This window comes from Gambusia affinis, linkage group LG05 (assembly GCF_019740435.1).
Source record: "Gambusia affinis linkage group LG05, SWU_Gaff_1.0, whole genome shotgun sequence".
NCBI lineage: Eukaryota > Metazoa > Chordata > Actinopteri > Cyprinodontiformes > Poeciliidae > Gambusia > Gambusia affinis.
Genome location: NC_057872.1, coordinates 19,832,702 through 19,852,434, shown reverse-complemented (window position 1 = coordinate 19,852,434; position 19,733 = coordinate 19,832,702). Strand labels below are relative to the sequence as shown.

Genomic DNA, 19,733 nt, shown 5'->3' with positions numbered 1-19,733 from the left:
CCTTGTCACCGACTAAAGCAATTTCATTTTGATCAACTTTCACCTAATTCAGTGTAGTTACAGTAGCTGCCTGTAGGTAACTATTTAGCCCCCTTGACTTTATTACAATTGTAAAAATGTAAGCATTAATGGTCAAATTACCTTAAACTTTTACATAAATAAATAAAATAAAATAAAATAAAGCCACATGATGCAGTGCAGTTCTTTGGTCAAACCAAATAATTTTTATTAGGAATTTAACAGAACAGGAAGTAAACAAAACACTTCCTGGAATAAATCCTTTTTAATCTTCCTCCTCATCATCTGCTCCTCCAGCTCCACCCTGACCCTTCTTGGCGTTCTTTCTCTTGACGCGGCCGGGGCGTCCTCCGCCGTACGGGGACCTCAGAGAGAAGTCGATGTGCTTCTGGCTGTCCAGACGAACCACAAAGGAGGGGATGTTCACTACCTGTTTGCGCACACTGCCAACACAGAAATAAAATGGAGGTCAGAGAACTTGGATAAAATGATAAACTTTCACATGCTCTGATTTCCAGTCTTTAATTACTATCACCATCAGGTTTTTTAAGTGCCACAATCTCAAATTTGTTCAGTATTTTTAAAGATTCCTATTCTGTTTAACTTTTATCTGAAGTTAATTAAAATTAAGTGATATTAGCTCCCATTATCCATATTTTACCAATTTATTTTCATTTTATCTCATTTTCTATTCATATTTTACTAGTCCATTCATTTTTTTACCTCTAACCTACATAAACAAGTATTGTCAATTTGTTAAATACCATAGATTTAATCTAATTGATGTCTATTCAACAAACAGTTTATCAATGTTTTAGTTCATTACAAAAACATATTCAGCTATTTAAAAGAAATTCAATTACACATTTGTTTAAAGCACACATATTTAACCACTTATGTAATGAACTGAAGCACTTTTGGCACGAATATTTCACAAACACTAACAATTTCACTAACGATTTATACCTCTGTAAATATAAACCAGGCTTCATTGACGAGGAATTCTTGACACCACAGAAAATCTGCTTGTAAATCTTAAATCATCAGCCCGAGTGTTTGGTTGCTCACAACATAAGGTGCAGTGAGTACCACAATTGCCCGAGGTGCAATCCCCCCTACCTTACCTGACAGCCACCACGTCACCGTGGCACAGTCTGAGCCAACAGACGGCAGGATTGGCTCTGGGCAATGTCTACTGACAAGGTATACGGCTTTGATACCGAAGTGACCTTGTTGAAATGTTTAAGAGATCTCAACGCAGAGTGCTACAGGTTGGTGGTCCTCTGATGGAAGAGGAAGCAGCAAGTTTCTCATGAGTCCCTAAGTAGATTTTTAGACCCTCTTGCGTTTACTTGAATTCTTCAAGAGGTCTGAAAACTCACCGAATGTGCCTCTGGCGGATCAGGACACGAGCGTGGTGGATACTCTTGGCAAGTCCGAGTTTGAAGACTTGAGTCTGCAGCCTCCTCTCCAAGAAATCCTCAACCTTCAGACCCAGGATGTAATCGAGCTTCATCTTACCCTCATCCAGCACACCGATCCTCACCAGACGCCTGAGCAAAGCATTACCTGGAAAACAAAAAAAGCATGAATTTTAAAAGGAACGTGGTATATGCCTCCGAGTTTCACACAGGAACAATAATGGCCTCATTGACGAGGAATTCGTGACACCACAGTAAAGTCTGAAAATGTATAATTAAATCATCGGCCAACTTCAACTATGTTCAAGTTGTTCCTTATACCTTCAAACAGACGTTTGGGGTCCTTCTCGTCCAGAGTGAGCAGCTCTCTGGCAGCTTTACGGATCTTAGCCAGGGTAAACTTGACCCTCCACACCTCACGCTTGTTCCTCAGACCATACTCGCCTGGAAAGAAAGATGGTTCTTCAAGTAACAAAGAAACAAACAAACAAAAAAATGTCTGTTGTTGCAATTTAACAAAATCAAAGCATACCAATGAGTTTTAACTCCTGGTCGAGGCGGGACTTCTCGAAGGGACGCCGTGGGGTGACATATGTCTTACGACAAACCCAACTTCTGGCAACGGGCATGGTGGCTTATAGCGCCTGAAAAATGAAAGTAATGACATTAGCCAAAATTCAATGTATGTGATAGAAAAAAAATTGTTTATGATGCCTGGCATCTTTGCCAAAAGCACATCAATTATGGCCTTAATTTCATGTCTAAGAGCTAATGTATGACAACATTTACTACTTAATCTAAACACACCCACCATAACATTACATTCAAAAAAGAGCTGATATGTGTTAAGAGATAAATAATGGGATTTGTAAAAAAAAAATTTTTTTTAAATGGCAGAACATCAGCAGTGCATGGTAAACACAGGTAAGCGCTCTTAATGTTAATCAATATATTTTTTCACACATCTCAGCATAAATATGATACAAAACAAGGTAAAATACATTTTAGTTTTTAATTATTTTTTTTACTTGGTAAATCCAGTTCTGCTGTACCCATGTAAATGACCAAATCATTCAAATTACAAAGAAATCTAAACAATAAAATATAGAGTCGTTAACAAAATGGGTTTCTGGCATCAAGTGATTGGCAGAAAATTCTGTAAGAATTACGGAGTTTTACAAAGTACACGTATTTTATGGCTTTAGCCTCAAAGCTAAAGACCTATTAGCTTTCCTTATGCTCATTAGAATAAAGGTAATTATGCGATAAAATACAACAATTGTAGGATCCTAAATATGCAAAGAAGTGTTGGGTTTAACTGGAAATAAAAGTAAAAAGTGCTGAAAATCTTGCTCATCCATACTACTAGGCCTTAGCCGCATCGCACCACGTTGTTTGACGAGACGAGCTAGCATTAGCTTCCACAATATAGCTAAATCCTCAAATTCGCTAGATATCAAATGTCGGAAATTTAAGATATTTATTTTGAATATCTGTATTACATATCAGCGACTGAGCATATTGTAGTTTCAAGTCAAAAATTAGTGCCTGTTAAGCATGAAGAAGTGGGCCGTACCTGTCTCGCTCAGGCTCGCTTAGTAAAGAGGAAGAACAGCAGAGTTCATGCTATTTTATACGGTAGACAAAACACTACATGTCCCATCATGCCTCTCGCCCTTAAAAGAGAATATAACTTGATTTTGTGCTGACCTCTATTGGTCAACTAGAACATTTTTAAAACGGATCAAACTTTTTTACGGATCTTAGCGTTCTGTCGTTTCTTTTGTCAATTTTATTTTTCCAATCAGTCCTGCATGATAAAACGGAACAACGAAATTATTAAATCATAAAATTTTGTTTCTGTTATCATGTAACTAACTTTATCTCAAATAAAAGTAAGGCAATGTATTGTGCACAATCATGCTAATAATGTCTCGTCTTACATTAAATGGTGTATAATTGTGAAGAAGGTAGGGTGATAAACTCAACCAGAAGGACATTGCTATTTTTATAACTTTGAAAGGGGACCCCCAGCATGTGTTTCTGTCTGTCATCCAGCATGATCAACTGATGAACACACAGAAGCACACTTGTTTTCTCTTTCAACGCTCCATACACTCTCTTTTCCTGACTAAGGAAGTTTCTTTGTATTTTTTTTAATTACCTGTCTGGTGAAGTGCAGTCCTAACACAGCAGGATATTGTGCTACTTCTGTTTGGGATTGTTTTCTTTTTCTTTCTTTTTTTTTTTACTCCAGTTTGGTTGCCTGATCTTCCGTGTGCATACAAACCTTTTCCTTTTCCCTTGCTTTCCTTTCTCCTTTTCCCCTCCACCTCCCGGGCTATGCTCTCCTCACCCACTGTGATCCTCCAGCCTTACGGACTTCCCGTCTATCCACAGACAACCACATGCTACCCCAGCCTAGTTCAGGTAACGCTTGATTTATTCTGCAATTTCACAGTGTCACACAGACGTTTGTTGATCTTTGACCTAATGACTCAAAATAACCTTTGATTAAGAGAACAGAAATAAGCAAAGCAATGACTAATGTTGCAGTAAGATTACTCTGGACGAGCTGCATTAAGTAGTAATGTTGGTCCATGCATGCTTTGGTCATTTGAATCAAAAACAAGTAACGGAAAACAAAAAAATATATAGTTTTTAAAATAGAAAGCATTTAATTGGAATACAGCCAGTTTTTTTTTCAGTGGAAATTTAAACCTGGGTTAATTTTATTTTTTATTTTTAAAACAATAAAAATAAAATCACCAGAGAAGAGAAATGAACGCCTTTTTTCGGACACCTAATACCATCATACACTCTGACTGTAGGAGGCGCTGTTTCTTCTGTAAATCCTGGAATTTTATTCAGCACAAACACAAACAAATATACGAGCAGTAACATTTGTAACATATGCAAACATGTATAACCTTCTGATGAATCTAGATGAGCATAAGTAAAGCGTAAACATTTGTCTTATGAGAGTCTGAAGCAGAATCACACTCCTACCGTGAGTGAGATGACGTCACGGGATGAAGTTTTTGCTCACTCATGTTGACGTCTGGCGATTTCCAGAGTGTAAGAAATTTGACTAAAAATAAAACAACCTTTGTCTCTTTGCCAATAATTTTGTTATGTAAGTTATAACTTGAACAGACAGACTAATTGTTTTGATTTTGTAAGAGAAAATCCAAATTTACACAAGCTGTATTTCTTTCTTTTGACCATTATAAAATGAATATTTTAACATTTTAGCTACTTATTTTAAATTCAAAGCAGTTTTTAGGTTTTTTTTTTTTTTGGGGGGGGGGCAAACAAACAAAAGACTCAAAGTTTTAAGTTTTTGCTGTATTCCGTCAGAGAAAGATTAGAAATAAATCCAGAGAATAAAGGAATAACATTCTGCAGTGTCTTTTCTTTTCTAAGGGGACACTATAGGTTATCTTTAGTCCTCTGGTCTGAGTGATACCAGCAGCAAGTGTCCCTGACATACCAGTAAAGCCACAATGCTTCTGGTATCTCTCTACCTTGTCACTGAGCTTCACACCAGCAGTATTTTTAGTTTTCTTCTCCTGAACCGACAACTAGAAGAAGAGGTTCTGTTTCCTGTGTTGTGTCATTTGCAGCTACCAGCACTGAAGACAGATGTAAAACCTGTGTTTACATGTGCTCAGTTTAACAGAATGGATCAAATTTACATTTAAAGTGGGGGTAAATTTTATAAAATTATCATTACTTTAAATATTTGTTAAAACCGTCACTATGTCCTGACAGTATAATATCAGACAAACAATCTGTGAAAAACATTAAATGTTCTGCACTCACTTGGTTCTTGCGTACACAAACATGATTGACAGCGTTAAGACCCTCCTCTTGGCTTTGATTGGTTGTTCCAGCCCTCCTCTTGGCTGGAAGCTGTGGATGTTCAAACTTTGATATTTTTAAAGTTTTTTAAAGTTACCTACTGCAGCTTTAATTGATAATTTGATCAACATAAATGGGAGATTGCAGCAAAAACACTTCAAAAGTCAGATGTTGTTCATGTAAAAGCCTAAAGAATGAAATGCTTGTTCTTAAAGAATCTTAGAGCAATTTCACCTTTAAAGGATTATTTTAAAGTACAGTATAATGGCACCAGTTTGGGCTGAACATCCACTGAGTCTCAAGTTGCAGCAGCTGTGCTTTAAAGTCCACCGAGGGACCACTGACACATGCCTCTCTTTGTCTTCTCCCTTCTCTTCATTTCCTTTGCTTCACTCTTTTAAAGCCACATTTATAGTTTTTTAATCTAAAAATCAATCAGACTACACAACACAAATGGAGCAATAAGTATCAATTTTCCCCAAACAACCTGGGTATTGCTGTAAGACTTGTTCTTTAGGGCCTCTGAACTGCCAACATCTGCAGTCTGAGTGGCCTTGTTGTGTAAATCCTGTGGCAGCTGCCACTGTAAGCACCTGGCTCCGAGCTGTCGGCCTCTGATTGCCCACTGACAGCTGAAGAAGGAGAGGAGAGACAGAGCGAACAAATGGGGATTTTTTTTAAAAAAGGTCTGTGTGTTTGCATCTGTTGACTGAGACTGAGTCAAGCTGGGAGTTAGAAGGAGGAGGAGACAGTGATATCTAACAGACCCTTTCATCTTGCTTAATCTTAATCTTTTATATCTGTAAAGAAGATATAAAACAGAGACAGAGAGTTTCTAAAGATAAAAAGTTGAAATACTTGTAAAAGTGCATGGTGCAGGAAAAATCTGCATTTAGATGTGTTAGGGAATCAATTTAGCTCAATGGTAATGGCTATAATTTGAAATTCTGTCATAAAACCCTTAGAGATGATGCTAAAGAGTCAGCAACTACAAATATAAACATATTCACTGATCATATTAAGTGAAAAAAAGTATTTGTGCCCTCTGACTTTGTTTTTCACACACATACATGTTTCAGATAATTAAAGTCATTTCAATATAAGACAATTATAGGCTAAGTAATAAGGAAGTAGTGTGCAAAAACTAAGTAAACTAAAGTTGTGCTGTCAGTAGGGTTCATGCACCATGATCCTAAAGCATCTTAGCTACACGACTAGGTGTAAACAACAATCTGCTGCTTCACCTCCCACATCTCAAAATACTTTGTTTTCAACATAACAAGAGTAAAAAGGTTTTTCGTCAATCTACAAATTCTTTATGATGCCTTAAATTTATCTTGGAGGTCAGTACTTGTGGAAAAACTGTGAGATTTGCATCCTCTGACAAAGCTACCTACAATTTATCCAAGTTTCTAAATAAAAATTCAACAAAAACTCTTTCTGAGTTTTGTTGAAACTCTCCAAGTTTCTGAAATCCCCCCCTCTCTGAGTTTGTTGCAACTCAGAGAGAGGGGGATTTCTGACAGGAAAAGTCTGAATCTGAGCTCAATAACTAATATGGCTGTCATTCATATAAAATGCACTGAAAGTTACAGGTATAAACTATTACTATAAACTGTTTATTAAAGCTTGTGATAGTTTGTATCTAATCTAAATGAGTAACACAAAGAGAGTTTCGATGTTTACGATGCAGAGAAATCCATTGCTTTCAGAACAATTACCAAATCCCAATGAAGTTCTGACTTGTGACCTTTAACCTGATATCAATCCCAGATATATTTCAAATTAAATTAAGCAGTAGCAACACAAAGCCATGACATTTCTCAGCATTTTTGCAGCATCTCAAGCTTTACTAAAGATTGAGAAGATATAAAATATCTTTCTTTTCAGCAACATTATGTTTTCTACCTTCAGCTGCCATGTTGATTTCTGATGTCATCTCTTTTATCTAAACTCTGATTTTCCAAATCAGAGTTTAGATAAAAAATCTAAACTCTGATTTTCCAAATCAGAGTTTAGATAAAAGAGGCTTTGAAACGTATTTTTGAAACCTGAAACCTTTATGTTGTCTTTATCTTAATTCACAGGGCTGGTTTAAAGTTGTTTAGAAAGTGATCAGGGAGCTCTCGTCTTGTGAAGAACATCATCACCACAACCAGCATTTCAACACAGATTTAATGGAAACTGGTAGATCTATTTGTAAACAGAGCAAGCTCAAACACAAAGAATACATTAAACTCTCAGTATTATATCAGAACTACATAAACACAACAAAAAAAACCCCCATTATTTTATTTTTTACACTTTTAGAAAGTAAAATAGCAAATTCTTTTTATCTCCTACACACTTAAATTTTAAGCTATTTAAAATATTTTAATTGACATGTGTAGAAACCATCAAATCAAATCAAATTTAATAGTATTTTTATTCTCAATGAAGTAATATAAACATACACTTAACAATTAGCACAGCGTGCTGCAGCTTCAGGAGGGATTTGGGGTGGAGGTGACTGGAGCTGGTGAGGCGCTGATTGGATGTGATTGGCTGATGAGAGGCAGTCATGCTGTGGTGGGCGGATGATCCGCCGGCATTAAAACACGCAGCAGTTGTTGTAAAATGCATCACAGAGAGAACCGTCAAAGCGGGGTAAGACAATTATTCTTTAACTGTAGGGTTTAGTTTGATTTCATTATAAGTTTGAGACTGAAAAGTTTATGACACTTTCATTGTTTCTGATTAGACTTGAATGTTTGTGTCACGCACTAAAAAAATCAACTGGTTTTAGATATTTTATCTGGAGGTGTAAAAATAAAAATAAAAACAAACAAAAGATATGCCAGTGAAAAACAGGTTTAAAATTTTTTTTAAACTAAAATTGTACAATTTGTCATGTGCAAATCTTGTTTGCTGTTGTTAGGTTTGTTACTGTTTTTAGTATATTTTATAAATAGAACTTTATTTGAAAAATGATTAACCATTTCCACAAATGACATTTTTATGCTAAAGCTAAAACATAAAAATGTCATTTTGTATTTTAAATGTCTTTTTAAAATACAAAACACATTTTAAAAAGAATGAAATGGGATAAAAAACTAAAAAAAAAACAAAATCAGGAAAATAAATGAAAACTGGAAGACAAAATGAACTGAAGGTTTATTCATCTAAATGGTCAAAATGCAGAATATTTTTCTTTGTGAAACTTACACTGATTTTATGATGAATGTTTCTTTCAAACAAGTCTCAAAAACAATAAACAAACAAATCACTGTACATTGCAGACTGATTCTTTACTTTTTTTTTATAATTTTTTTTATAAAAGAAGTTTGTACCTTGTATTTTCTTTTTGGGGTAAAAGTTTCCTTTAAAGATTTTCTGCACTGTTTCCACAACATTTTTATCGCCATATGAAGAGAACTAAATCTCTTTATTTTAACATTATTGGACGTTTGTCTGTCATTTTAACATATTTTCTCTGCTCTGTTAACAGTTTGTTGCAGAAGAAGAGCATCATGTTGTTTATTTGTTTCCATCTTTGAGGTATTTTGCGACCAGAGTCTCATCTCCTCTCTCCAGGGGGGGCCCGCCCAGGAGCCCGCAGCCGGCAGCGCAGACCCCGCCCTCCCACAGGTTTATGCTCCGCCACCTTCGTACCCTCCGCCTACTCAAGGCCTACCAACATCTGCCAGCAGGCTGCCCACTCTTGATTTCAGCTCGCACAGCTCCGACTACCCTGAACACCCCCAGCTCAGGGTCTATCAGGGCCCCCAGCTCGAAGGGGCCGACACCCTGACCCCCAGCAACACGGTAAGAGAGGTTTGTGATAAAAACTGGAATCAAGTCCCAATAAAATCTGATCTTCAGTAATTTATTATCCAATGTAGGTCACAGCAGAGCTCTGAGATAAAGTTTCTCTCTATATTTAGAGGCTCACCTCTGTTATGTCCTTGTACGGACCCCTTGGGGGACAGCTGACGGCGTGTTTGTTGTTGGAAATAAATATCTGCGCTTCCTCTGCGTCTTTTTTAGTTGCTAGTAAAACAGATCACATTTCAAGATTGCAGCGTTTTCTGTTTTGTTTACTTTTTTATGTAAGCTTTGGAGAGCAATCTGCAGGGCCGGATTTAGAGGGATATGGGCCTCTGGGCTGCACCAGTTTTGGTGCCCTATTCACTAAAAAAAAATTATTTTGCTATTGCATAAACATCAGCATGTATGAAATGATGCATGGTAGGTGTAATAACACGGAGGTTCATGTTGTTCCCAAAAATATTGACTATAACTACACAATGATTTTAGAATGTGTGAATATTGATTATATTCATAAAAATCCCAAAATAGTACAAGTCGCCTGATTTGTGTCTATGAGTTTTACATGAAGTAAAATGTCTGCAAAAACACACATTCATAATAAATAAATAAATCTGTAAGTCCTTTCTAAAGTCTGTCCCAGCCTATCTGATACAGTACTTTAAAAAGACAACAGCAACGTCTAGCATCTGCAAAGAAACTTGTTTATAAATCACTACTTTCTAATGGGTGGCAGTAAAATATAAGGAAAGAAAATCTGATTTTCAAATCCTTTAAAAAGTAAAGACTTTCCTGACTGATGAAGTGATTTAGAGTATTTATTATAAATGAAAATGATGAAACAGGTTGAAATGTTGCTGTTTTCCCTCATCGCAGTTCAGTCGTGAAGACATGAGCTGTTCAGTTTGATTTCTGTGGCACTTCGGCTGTGTGTCCTGCTGCTTGTGCTGCAGATGTCTCGTCGTCGTCTCATAAATGGTGTTTTTTTTTGTGGCCCCCGTCTATATATTTTATCGCTATAGAGCCCCTGACATTCTTGGGTCCGTGCTGAATTTCGGGGGAAAACTGAGACGTCGCCTCGGAGGGAGGGGGTCAAAGTGGGGAAGGCTGACCAGATGAGAACCCCCCCTTCCCTCTCCCCGCTCTGAAATATCGCTCAGGTCCAGAACACAAATCTGCATCGTGACGCGACACCACCACCCGGCTTCCCCCGGGCCCCCCGCCCCGGCCTGTGTGTGGGTGTGTGTTTGAGGGTGGATGTGATGCTGTCCGCTGCAGTCAGTCACAGAAAGCCAGTACTGTGAGCCTGTGTTATGCCTCCCTGGGTGAATGTATCCCTGAACCTTTTCCCTGCCACCCTCTTATTAATGATGCCCCTTGACGTTTTACATTTAACACTTGGCAGAAAAGCAGCACCATGACCTGAAACTGACCCCTCGGTTCTGATCCCCCCTTTGCCTTCTTCTCATCATCCTCCTCATTTTAAGCTTCCTGCGCACCATCTTTGCCTTGTTCCCTCTGGTTTAATTCTGTCTTTCACTGCTGCACTGAGGCCTCTTCTCTCCTTATCTGCCTCTTGGTACTAGAATGCTAATTCTCAAATCCTTAAAGTGCAATTCCTTCTTGTATTTTCATGCTTTCTTTTCCTTCACCTTATTATGCTCTCTGCCCATCCTTTTGCAGCTATAATAAAACTTTTGTATTTTTAAGATCCTTCTTGGGCTTTAATTTTAAATAGTTTTAACACTTTTCTTGCAACGATTGATGATCCTGCACCCAGTGCACATGAGCACACACTCCAGCATTGTGGTGCATTGTGAAACCATGAATGTTTTGGTTATGGCACATTACTCTCTGAATTGTTCTGCATGAGGCAGTTTATACACACAAGCCACACAGCTCAGGTAGGAAGTGCAACTTGTGCAACAGAGGTGAGAACATTTTTGTGTTGCATCACTTGAAAATCAAATCATTCAGATTTTTTTATTAGATTTTAATAACTGATCACTTTTACTGTTAATCAAAAATAAATAGAGTGCCTTGTTAAACTGTTCACAAACTTTTTTCGCTTTGTCACATTTTGCTGCATAATTGTGAAGTGAAATGAAGAGAAAAATATACATGGTTTTGAAGTATTTTACAAATAAGACCTGAAAAGTGTGGCAGGCATTTGTATTCAGCCATTTTGCCCTAAAAGCCCTAAATAAGATCCAGTGTAGTGAATTGTCTACAGTAGTGACCTAAATAGTGTACGCCACATGTGTCAAATTCAGGGCCCGGGGGCCAAATTAGGCCCACAGTAGCTTTTTATGTGGCCCTCCAGACTTCAAATTACATCAATCAGTACCTCCAGTTTTTCACATATCCTCAAAATCAACAGATCCCCACATTTTACTGCAAATTTTTCTCAAAATTGGTCAAAAACATTGGGTTTAACGGTTGTCAAGTTATAGACTGTGATTTATATAACCAGTAATAACATGTCACATTCAACATCACATGTTAGTGCTAATATCATAATAATGTCTTACAAAATTTTCTAAATTAACACCACAAAATCTGTGTTTTTGATCACTAAGAGCATCAAAAACAATCACAAAATCCTATTTATTGACATCAGCTTAATTGGTTTTATCAATATATTCTGGCAGAACCAGCCCTTTAAGAACATTCAGATTTTTTGAAACGGTCCAAAAATGAAACTGGGTATGCTGTCTGACTGTGTCTAATTTAATCTGAGCCAGTAGGAGAACAAACCTAAAGCTACAAGTGAACGATCAAAGAACATTCATGTGTTAAAATGGCCTAGTCAAATTCCACAACTAAATCCTACAGAAACTCTGTGGCAATACCTTAATATCAACATTCACAGATACTTCCTGTAACCAGATTGAGCTTGAGATGTTTTATTAAAAAACATGGGCAACATTTTTATTCTCTAGATTGGCAAAACTGAAACAGAACACAAAAAAGATTATTATGTAAATTATTGACTCAGGGGAGCTGAATACAAATTTCTGCCACATTGTTTTCAAATTAAAATGTAGACGAAGTAACAAGTACAAGTACCAAAGACGTGTATGGCTTTTGTTTTACTTTACCATTATTTAGTATTTATGTTGGTGTATTGTATAAAATCCTAGTAAAATAAATTAAAGTTTCCATTTCTAACAAGACAAAACACTTTGGCAAGGCACTGTAATTCAGAAGAACTACTGAATAGTAAAAATACACAATTAGACAAAACAAAAACAACTGCAGCTGACTTTTTTTTCTAACTGCATGAACATTGCTTAAAGATTAACCACAGGAACATCCACCCGTTTTTAAAATATAGGCTTTAACTTTCTGTTTGCATGTTTACATCATGGCTCGCCAAGCCAAATAAAGATGTATTTTATGTTTTAAGAACGGCAGTAACTAAAAATGGTTTTAGTCGTTTTAGTGTTTTTGGATCAGCCTTCAGTCCACCAAGTCAGCCCCCACGAATCAGATCAGATTCAACTTTAAATAATGCAAATTTTTACGTTTACACAGATTTAAATGGTGATATTTGAGTCATGTTGCACATCTGTGTACTCACTTATGTTGTACAACTGCATAGAGTCTGAAGTGAAGGTTAGCTTTACTGCTATAATCTGTGTTTTTAGATTATTAGTTGTCTTCCTGCAGGCATGTATTTCCAGACACTTTACTAGTAAATTCACACACCTGCCTTACCTTTGCCTGAGAGGCATCACTGGTTGCTGAATGCTCGCTAAACACGGTTTGGACCACTTGAGCTCATGAACATGATCTTTGCTGAATGTCATGTGTTGCTGACAATATGTAATCTTTACACAGTTTTTTTTTTTCTGAAAGCTCTCGCTGAACTTGCTGACCTGATCATCAGAAAATCTTGATTTGCTATTTCCAGTAACGATGCTCTCTTTTGTCTTCTTCCATCTCATCTCATTCATGCCCTCTCCCTCTTTTGTTTTGTATCTTCCTGTTTCCGTCTGTACCATCACGTCCCCTTTCGTCTCGTCCTTTCTGCTTTGCTTCTTCTCTGTCAGGAGGATGCTTTGGCCAGCGTGACCTCTGACCCCCAGGCTCTCGGTGTGTCTGTGTCGTCGGGGGCAGGAGCGGGAACCGGAACGGAGGAGGAAAGCTCAGGGAAGGCCCAACCAAAACGCCTGCATGTCTCCAACATCCCTTTCCGTTTCAGAGACCCCGACCTCCGCCAGATGTTTGGGGTATGAAATTAAAATTAAATCTTCCTTATCAATGGGTCGTCTCTAAAGTTGATCCATTATGCTTCCTTGAACAAGTTAAGATTTCATTTTAAAAAATCATCCTTAAATGAGATTTTAGTCCGGTCAGTTTTGCTTAATTTGAGCTCTGTTCAGAATGAGCTGTTTTAGGTCTCCTGTCACTTTAAATCCAAATAAGCTGCTCCTAGAGCTTTGCTTGGGTTGCTAGGTGACGGGCTGGCCTTGTTGGGGTTGCTAGGTAACGCTGCAATGTGACGCCACAATTAGCTGGTTCCAGATAGCAAATAACTTTAAATTATTGCCAAAAAACATGGTTAAGCTCTTAGGCTCTTTTTAGAAGCAGTTGAAACCCAAATAGAGATATAAAAATAGGCAAAACATGAATTATGCATAATATGTTGCCTATTTTTTAAAGTTTTTTAAAGTCTTTCTCTGAGTTTTGGATTACTATTTCACTTTATTATGAATTTTGCAGCAATTTGGCAAAATCCTCGATGTAGAAATCATCTTCAATGAAAGAGGGTCAAAGGTGAGCGACAACACAAAACCACTTCGTCACAGTTAAAACTGCCGTCAAAATAAATGTAAATAAAATGGATGTTGTTCAGGGTTTTGGATTTGTGACTTTTGAGAGCGCTACGGAGGCAGACCGAGCGAGAGAAAAGCTAAATGGGACGATCGTAGAAGGGAGGAAGATTGAGGTGAAGAGTTCTCACTATTTGTAGATTTCCATATGATCATCCCATGAAATAAATTTTTATTGAGCTTGCTATTTTTTTCGGTTTTCTCAGGTCAATAATGCCACTGCAAGAGTAGTCACCAAGAAGCCTCAGACACCTCTTATGAATGGAGAAATATCAAGTAAGACACCTGATTGTAGCCTTGTTTCATTGCTATTATAGCTGTCTGAAACTTTATTAATGCTCAAGTTATCCATCAAAATCAATCCGAGGATTATATTCTGCCTTTTCATGGGTTTAAATTTATTTAGAATAAAGTTAACATTCCCATTAAATACCTTAGGAAGAATCAACAAGAGCTATTTGTTAATACCACCAAGAATTCAATTTATTATTAACCTAATATCTAAGCATCAGTGAATATTTTCACAAAAATAAACCCTACAAACAAATACAAAGGTTAACGAACAAGGACGATGCTAATTGTACACTATTGTGACTAAAGGGGAATTTTATGGCCAGGTAATAGACTTTCACAATAGTAACAAGACTGATTAAAATCTAATATTTACCAGGAACCTATGATGTTATTTCAAGTAATGGGTTTTACATCTTAGCTCTAAACTCTGTTTTCTAACCTAAGGCGACAAGAAAAAGGAAGATAAACCAGTTTTAATTTGTCAAATTGTAATACTAGAACTGGCATGATGTTACCAAAGCATGCCTTACTTTGGTCCGACTCATGCTGTTTTGATACCAAAGGAAATACAGATAATTACAATTATAGAGAAGCTGTAAAAATGTCCAAGGTGTCAGGAGGGAAAAAAATTATCTTCCATAAAAAGACACACAAAACGTAGCTTTGATGCAACAAAAACATGTATCTCAACCAAATCTCTGCATATTTCTGGGTTGGTAGAGAAAGATAAAACTAAAACTTGACATTATATTTGATAAAATAAAGCTTCACACTGAAGATTTGACAGCAGTCATAATCAATGGTGAACAAAGTATTTCAATGTTTATTCTCAAATAGCAAAACAGAAGTGTTTGTTCCTACTGAATGTCAGTAGGAACAAACAGACATTCAGATAAAATTTTGAAAACTTTAGTTACCAAGATCAGTAGCCTGCTTTGACTAGATGTACACCATGATTAAGGGTTCCGTTTAAATGTATAGGTGGTTATCATTTATTTATTTTTTTATTTCTTCTCAGCATCTGGTTGGAAGATCAACCCTGTAATGGGAGCAATGTACGCACCTGAGCTTTATACAGGTGAGCTGATTTATATTCCTACATCACTGAGAGCCTTTATTGTACATTGCTCAAGAAGTTTATTTTCTCTCAATTTCTGTGTTTGTAGTTGCCAGTTTTCCATACCCTGTAGCGGCTCCTACCTTGGCGTACCGGGGATCTGCGCTGCGAGGTCGGGGTCGTGCCGTCTACAACACGATTCGTTCTGCGGCCGGAACTCCTGCTGCTGTCCCCGCCTATCCGGGGTAAGACACTGGGTTCAGCAATCACTGGCGGCCCAGGACTCATAGCTGGCTAAACATACTGAAAACTAAATGATTATTATGTGACAAAAATTTGTAAACAGGACATAAACCGTCTGATAACCTTAAAATAAATCACACACAGGCGATAAACTGGTACTTCTCTAACTTCCTGTGTCAACTAGCGACGCTTCCATGCTAATGCTAGCTTAGTGTTAACAAGAGCTAGTGGAGATTCAGTTTCAGCTTATTTTATAGAAAAACAACTTTGTGAAAGTGCTAACATTTTTAGCTTTTCTGCCTGTAATAACAATCTCAGTAAATTACTATATTTTCAGGTAAATCTCTAATCCCTACGCTAATTAATATACAATTTTCTTTATATTTTATAGTTTCTTTTTTTTTTCATTTGGAAGTAGGAAAGTCCCAAATCTTTCCCATCCTCAAAGTCATTCCCAAATCTGAGCTTCAGCTTCCTGGCAAAATAATTGGATTGATTGGACCTATTTTTAAATACTTGCTGAATAAACCCATGACTTTATATATATACATATATATACATACTTTGTTCTTTCAGTTCTTTCTGTGTGCTTAACATTAATTTGCTTCACTTAAGTGTTAAATGACATGAATTCCAAGATTTACTTTTAAAAAGTAATATTACAATGTAAGTTTACAACCTTGATAAAAATGGATAGAGACTGTATGAAAAACATTTGAGTTTACTTGTAAACATTTTGTTGAATCAGATAAAGTTACATAATTATTGCTTCATAGTTTCACCAATATACATTTAATAAAAAGCAAATCCAAGTTGTACTTAACTTTTTATTTGAGTGTGTTTTTGTGATTTTTTTTTTTTCTCCCAGGGTTGTATATCAGGATGGACTCTATGGAGCAGAAGTTTATGTAAGGAGGTGTTTTAAAATGAACATTTTTCAAATGAGTTAATCTTCGTATGACACTGTATCAATGTTATTTTATTTCAGGGAGGTTATCCTACAGCGTACAGAGTGGCTCAGTCTGCATCTGCTGCTACCGCAGCCTACAGTGACGGGTAGGCTGACCTGTAATAAATGTGCATTTAATGACTCCGCAGATATGTGAAAATATGTAAAACTCCTCTTCATTTTCTTTAAAATCTTATTGTTTTTTTTATCTGTGGGGGGAACGGCCCAAAAGATTTCCCTAGCTCCAGAACACTATAACTCCAAATTAAAAATCTGAGAAACTACTTTTATTATTGCTGTCAGATGTTTTAAACATTCAAATATTTCATCTGGAAACAAACAAATGTTCTTGTGAAAATCGCTGTGGGCCTGTAAAGCATATGGTTCACATTTTCCTGTTGCCTTTTGGGTTTTCTCAGACATGCAGCGTTCTAAAAACAGAAACACAAAATTGTTTCAAGATTTTTCACTCAGAAAAGATTGCAAAAGTTTCTCACATTCTCAAGTAAATAAGTCATTTTATTGTACAGTAGAAAGCGATGAATGCATTTAGGATACAGCAGTTTTATAAGTGAAAACATCTGTAAAATGTTTCTCATCAGTAAATTACTTTAACTAGAATAACTAGGTTTTACTTTGATTAAAACATATATTATTTTTGAGCTTGGTGATTTAGAGAAAGTTTGAATTTAATTTACTATTTCATAATCATACATTTCTTAGTCTAATTCAAATATTGTTCTAATGAGCTGTTACTGTCATGCTGAAAATTAAATAAAAAAAAAACATTACTGAGAAAAAAGTGAGATTTTTATCATTTGAATAAAAACTTCCTAAAAGTGTCTGCTGCTTTTTTTTTTTTGCTTATAAACTGTACAACTGCATGATCTGCATTCATCTGACTACAAAAACAATGTAAATATTTAATGTTCTAGTTACAAAGTTGACGACCTAATGTAGCTCTCTAAGGTACGCCAACATTAACATCAGCCATTGCAGAAAATTTGCTGCGTTAACCTGCCAATAAAAACCTTGATTATTACTGGTACCAAAGGTTTCATCAAAAGTTTTCATTCATACATCACAGTTAGCCCGTATTGTTCACTTTTAAAAATCAGAAACAAAGATGTTTGAGAACCTCTTTAGCAGGAGGCTGATTTCACCCAGAGGTCTGACGCCAAGACCTGCTTCATGTCTTCCTCACCAGATACGGACGGGTTTACGCCGCGGCAGCCGACCCTTATCACCACTCAGTTGGACCAACCACCACATATGGAGTCGGGACGATGGTGAGCTCAGTCCAGAAGTGCAGAGCATCTGGTATTCACTGTCCCTCTGCTTACACCTTCCAACCCTGCTTCCTTCAACAGGCCAGCCTGTACCGAGGAGGATACAACCGCTTCACCCCCTACTGAGCCTCCCAGATGTTTGCATCTGTCATGAACTCTGGGACTGGGATAGGTCATGATGTCTTCAGGCGTGGAAATGTCCGTTACCTTCCACAGAGACGAACCAGAGTGCTACTGTGGATCCCTTAGGACCCATTTATCCGCTGAAGAAGAGGATCTTATGTAATTTATTTGGCCTTTACCTGAGTTTGTTTGAGTGAACTGATTCTACAGAGACACTGGCTGGTGTTAAATGCTGTGAGACTAGTTGTTGTGTTTTAAAATCAAAACATTTCAGGGGTCAAAGTGTACAAAATGACATTTTGTACAATGTTAAATGACTTATTTTTGATGGTGCCCTGTTTTTGAGTGCGTGAGTGTGGGAGAGACAGAGTGGACAGAGACACAGCTCTGACGTCACGATCTCTATCAGGGCTGTTTGTCTGGATGCAGCTGGAATCAAGTCTCTTCTCACCCTAACCATCTACCTCTCAGTCATTTTTAGTTTCATATAGCTGTTGGGTTGAAGTATTTGGAAGATTTTTTTTTTGTTTGTTTATCATACGCCTTTTCTGTCCATGTAGCCAAACTAATTCATTTTATCTTCCATTAACTTTTCTGGCTTTAGTAGAACTAATATTCTGAGGATTTTATCCTCCTTTGCTGCAGCTCTTAATATTATTTCTTTTATTATTCTTTTTCTGCCTGTCTTTTGTTCCTGTTGCACTCTGTTTCTCTGCTATGTTTGATGTTTACCTCTGAATAAACCTGATTTTCTTCTCTTTTCCTCCTACTCATTTTTTAGATTGTCTTTCTCTCATTTTCCTACTTTGTTCCTGGGTTGTTGTTGTTGTTGTTGTTATTATTATTATTATTATTTGTATGTGTCCTGACCAGCAGTCAGGACCTACAGATTTACTTTCACCAGTGGAGAGTGATAGCTTTCAGACACAGAGAAAGAAAAGATAGAGAGAAAGGGGAAGGAAGATGGGTAAAAGGTTAAAAACGAAAGAGGAAGATGAAAATAGAGGGGAGGAAGAAGGAGGAAGAGAAGACAAAGGGGCAACATGAAAGTCTGCTTCTACACCTGCAGAAAAAGAGAATACAAATGAGAACTGAGAAACCACAACAAACAACATAAGCATATATAACAAAAACACCAATAAAAAAACAGAACTAATTGGTAGATTTATTAAGAAGCAATTTCAGTCTAAGATGTTTGGTTGTAGTATTTGGAGTAGTAGTATTTACTCAAGCCATCATCATTTAAGTGACAGGAAAGAAAATGAATGGATAAATCTGTGTATGGAAATGTTTTCACACTACGGTGTGAAATGGTTTCAGATTTTTCAAGAATTTTAGCTGTTCTAACAGTAAATAAGGTAAATTTAATGTAATTCTAGCATTTACCTGAATTGTGAAGATCTCCACACATCTTAAGGCAGCTTGATTGGTTTACAGGAGTTATTACAGGTGCAAATATTTAGTATTGATATGTTTTGTCTTTTACCAACTGAGAAATGAAGATTGACTTTTTGTTGTTTTTGTCAGTGTTGCTCAGATAAAAGAGAAATACGTTTTCACCAGAAAAAGATTTTGCTGGTGAAAAGATTTTTCAGTGAAAGATTTTGTAAGATTTGCCACAAAAATCTTTTTTATTATTATTTTTGACTAATTCTGTCATTTGCACAAAACTTTACAAACTGAAACAACCTCTTTGACGTACTAATTTTTTCTCTTCCTTTACTTTTTTCCTGAACTCTCAACTATCCCTTCCTTTTCTCAAATATACAGGATGATTAATTTTGCTGAGGTCTTGTCTTCTTTTATGCATTTCTTTCCATTTTCTAAGCA

The 19,733-nt window shown here is 36.7% G+C and overlaps 2 protein-coding genes across 4 annotated transcripts; one reads left to right on the top strand and one right to left on the bottom strand.

Moving 5' to 3' along the window:
• Positions 1-198: 198 nt before the first annotated feature.
• On the bottom strand, positions 199-3,098 carry rps9 (ribosomal protein S9). 2 transcript variants are annotated; one of them, XM_044115930.1, is made up of 5 exons: positions 3,016-3,098; positions 1,972-2,083; positions 1,761-1,883; positions 1,401-1,587; positions 199-461 (listed from the first exon to the last, which is right to left on the bottom strand). In XM_044115930.1, the coding sequence occupies exons 2-5, from the start codon at positions 2,066-2,068 to the stop codon at positions 284-286; spliced, it is 585 nt and encodes a 194-aa protein (XP_043971865.1). In that variant the 5' UTR covers positions 2,069-2,083; positions 3,016-3,098; the 3' UTR covers positions 199-283. The 2 variants fall into 2 exon arrangements, with proteins under 2 accessions (XP_043971865.1, XP_043971866.1); XM_044115931.1 differs by lacking the exon at positions 199-461 and adding an exon at positions 471-1,301.
• A 393-nt stretch (positions 3,099-3,491) lies between these two features.
• rbfox1l (RNA binding fox-1 homolog 1, like) lies at positions 3,492-18,672 on the top strand. Of its 2 annotated transcripts, none has more exons than XM_044115928.1 (12): positions 3,492-3,869; positions 8,877-9,107; positions 13,166-13,345; positions 13,839-13,892; positions 13,972-14,064; positions 14,155-14,224; positions 15,261-15,320; positions 15,409-15,544; positions 16,411-16,450; positions 16,531-16,598; positions 17,699-17,780; positions 17,862-18,672. In XM_044115928.1, the coding sequence occupies exons 1-12, from the start codon at positions 3,783-3,785 to the stop codon at positions 17,904-17,906; spliced, it is 1,146 nt and encodes a 381-aa protein (XP_043971863.1). In that variant the 5' UTR covers positions 3,492-3,782; the 3' UTR covers positions 17,907-18,672. The 2 variants fall into 2 exon arrangements, with proteins under 2 accessions (XP_043971863.1, XP_043971864.1); XM_044115929.1 differs by lacking the exon at positions 3,492-3,869 and adding an exon at positions 7,646-7,949 and having other exon boundaries at positions 8,841-9,107.
• Positions 18,673-19,733: the final 1,061 nt, after the last annotated feature.

What these genes read in the sequence shown, in the direction of transcription:
- rps9 (XM_044115930.1), bottom strand. Translation starts at nt 2,068, where the DNA reads ATGCCCGTTGCCAGAAGTTGGGTTTGTCGTAAGACATATGTCACCCCA. An exon ending in CCAGGAGTTAAAACTCATTG is followed by an intron (nt 1,884 to 1,971) that starts GTATGCTTTGAT and finishes CTTTCTTTCCAG; the next exon opens with GCGAGTATGGTCTGAGGAAC. An exon ending in CCCCAAACGTCTGTTTGAAG is followed by an intron (nt 1,588 to 1,760) that starts GTATAAGGAACA and finishes TTTGTTTTCCAG; the next exon opens with GTAATGCTTTGCTCAGGCGT.
- rbfox1l (XM_044115928.1), top strand. Translation starts at nt 3,783, where the DNA reads ATGCTCTCCTCACCCACTGTGATCCTCCAGCCTTACGGACTTCCCGTC. An exon ending in TAGAAGGGAGGAAGATTGAG is followed by an intron (nt 14,065 to 14,154) that starts GTGAAGAGTTCT and finishes CGGTTTTCTCAG; the next exon opens with GTCAATAATGCCACTGCAAG. An exon ending in TCTATGGAGCAGAAGTTTAT is followed by an intron (nt 16,451 to 16,530) that starts GTAAGGAGGTGT and finishes ATTTTATTTCAG; the next exon opens with GGAGGTTATCCTACAGCGTA.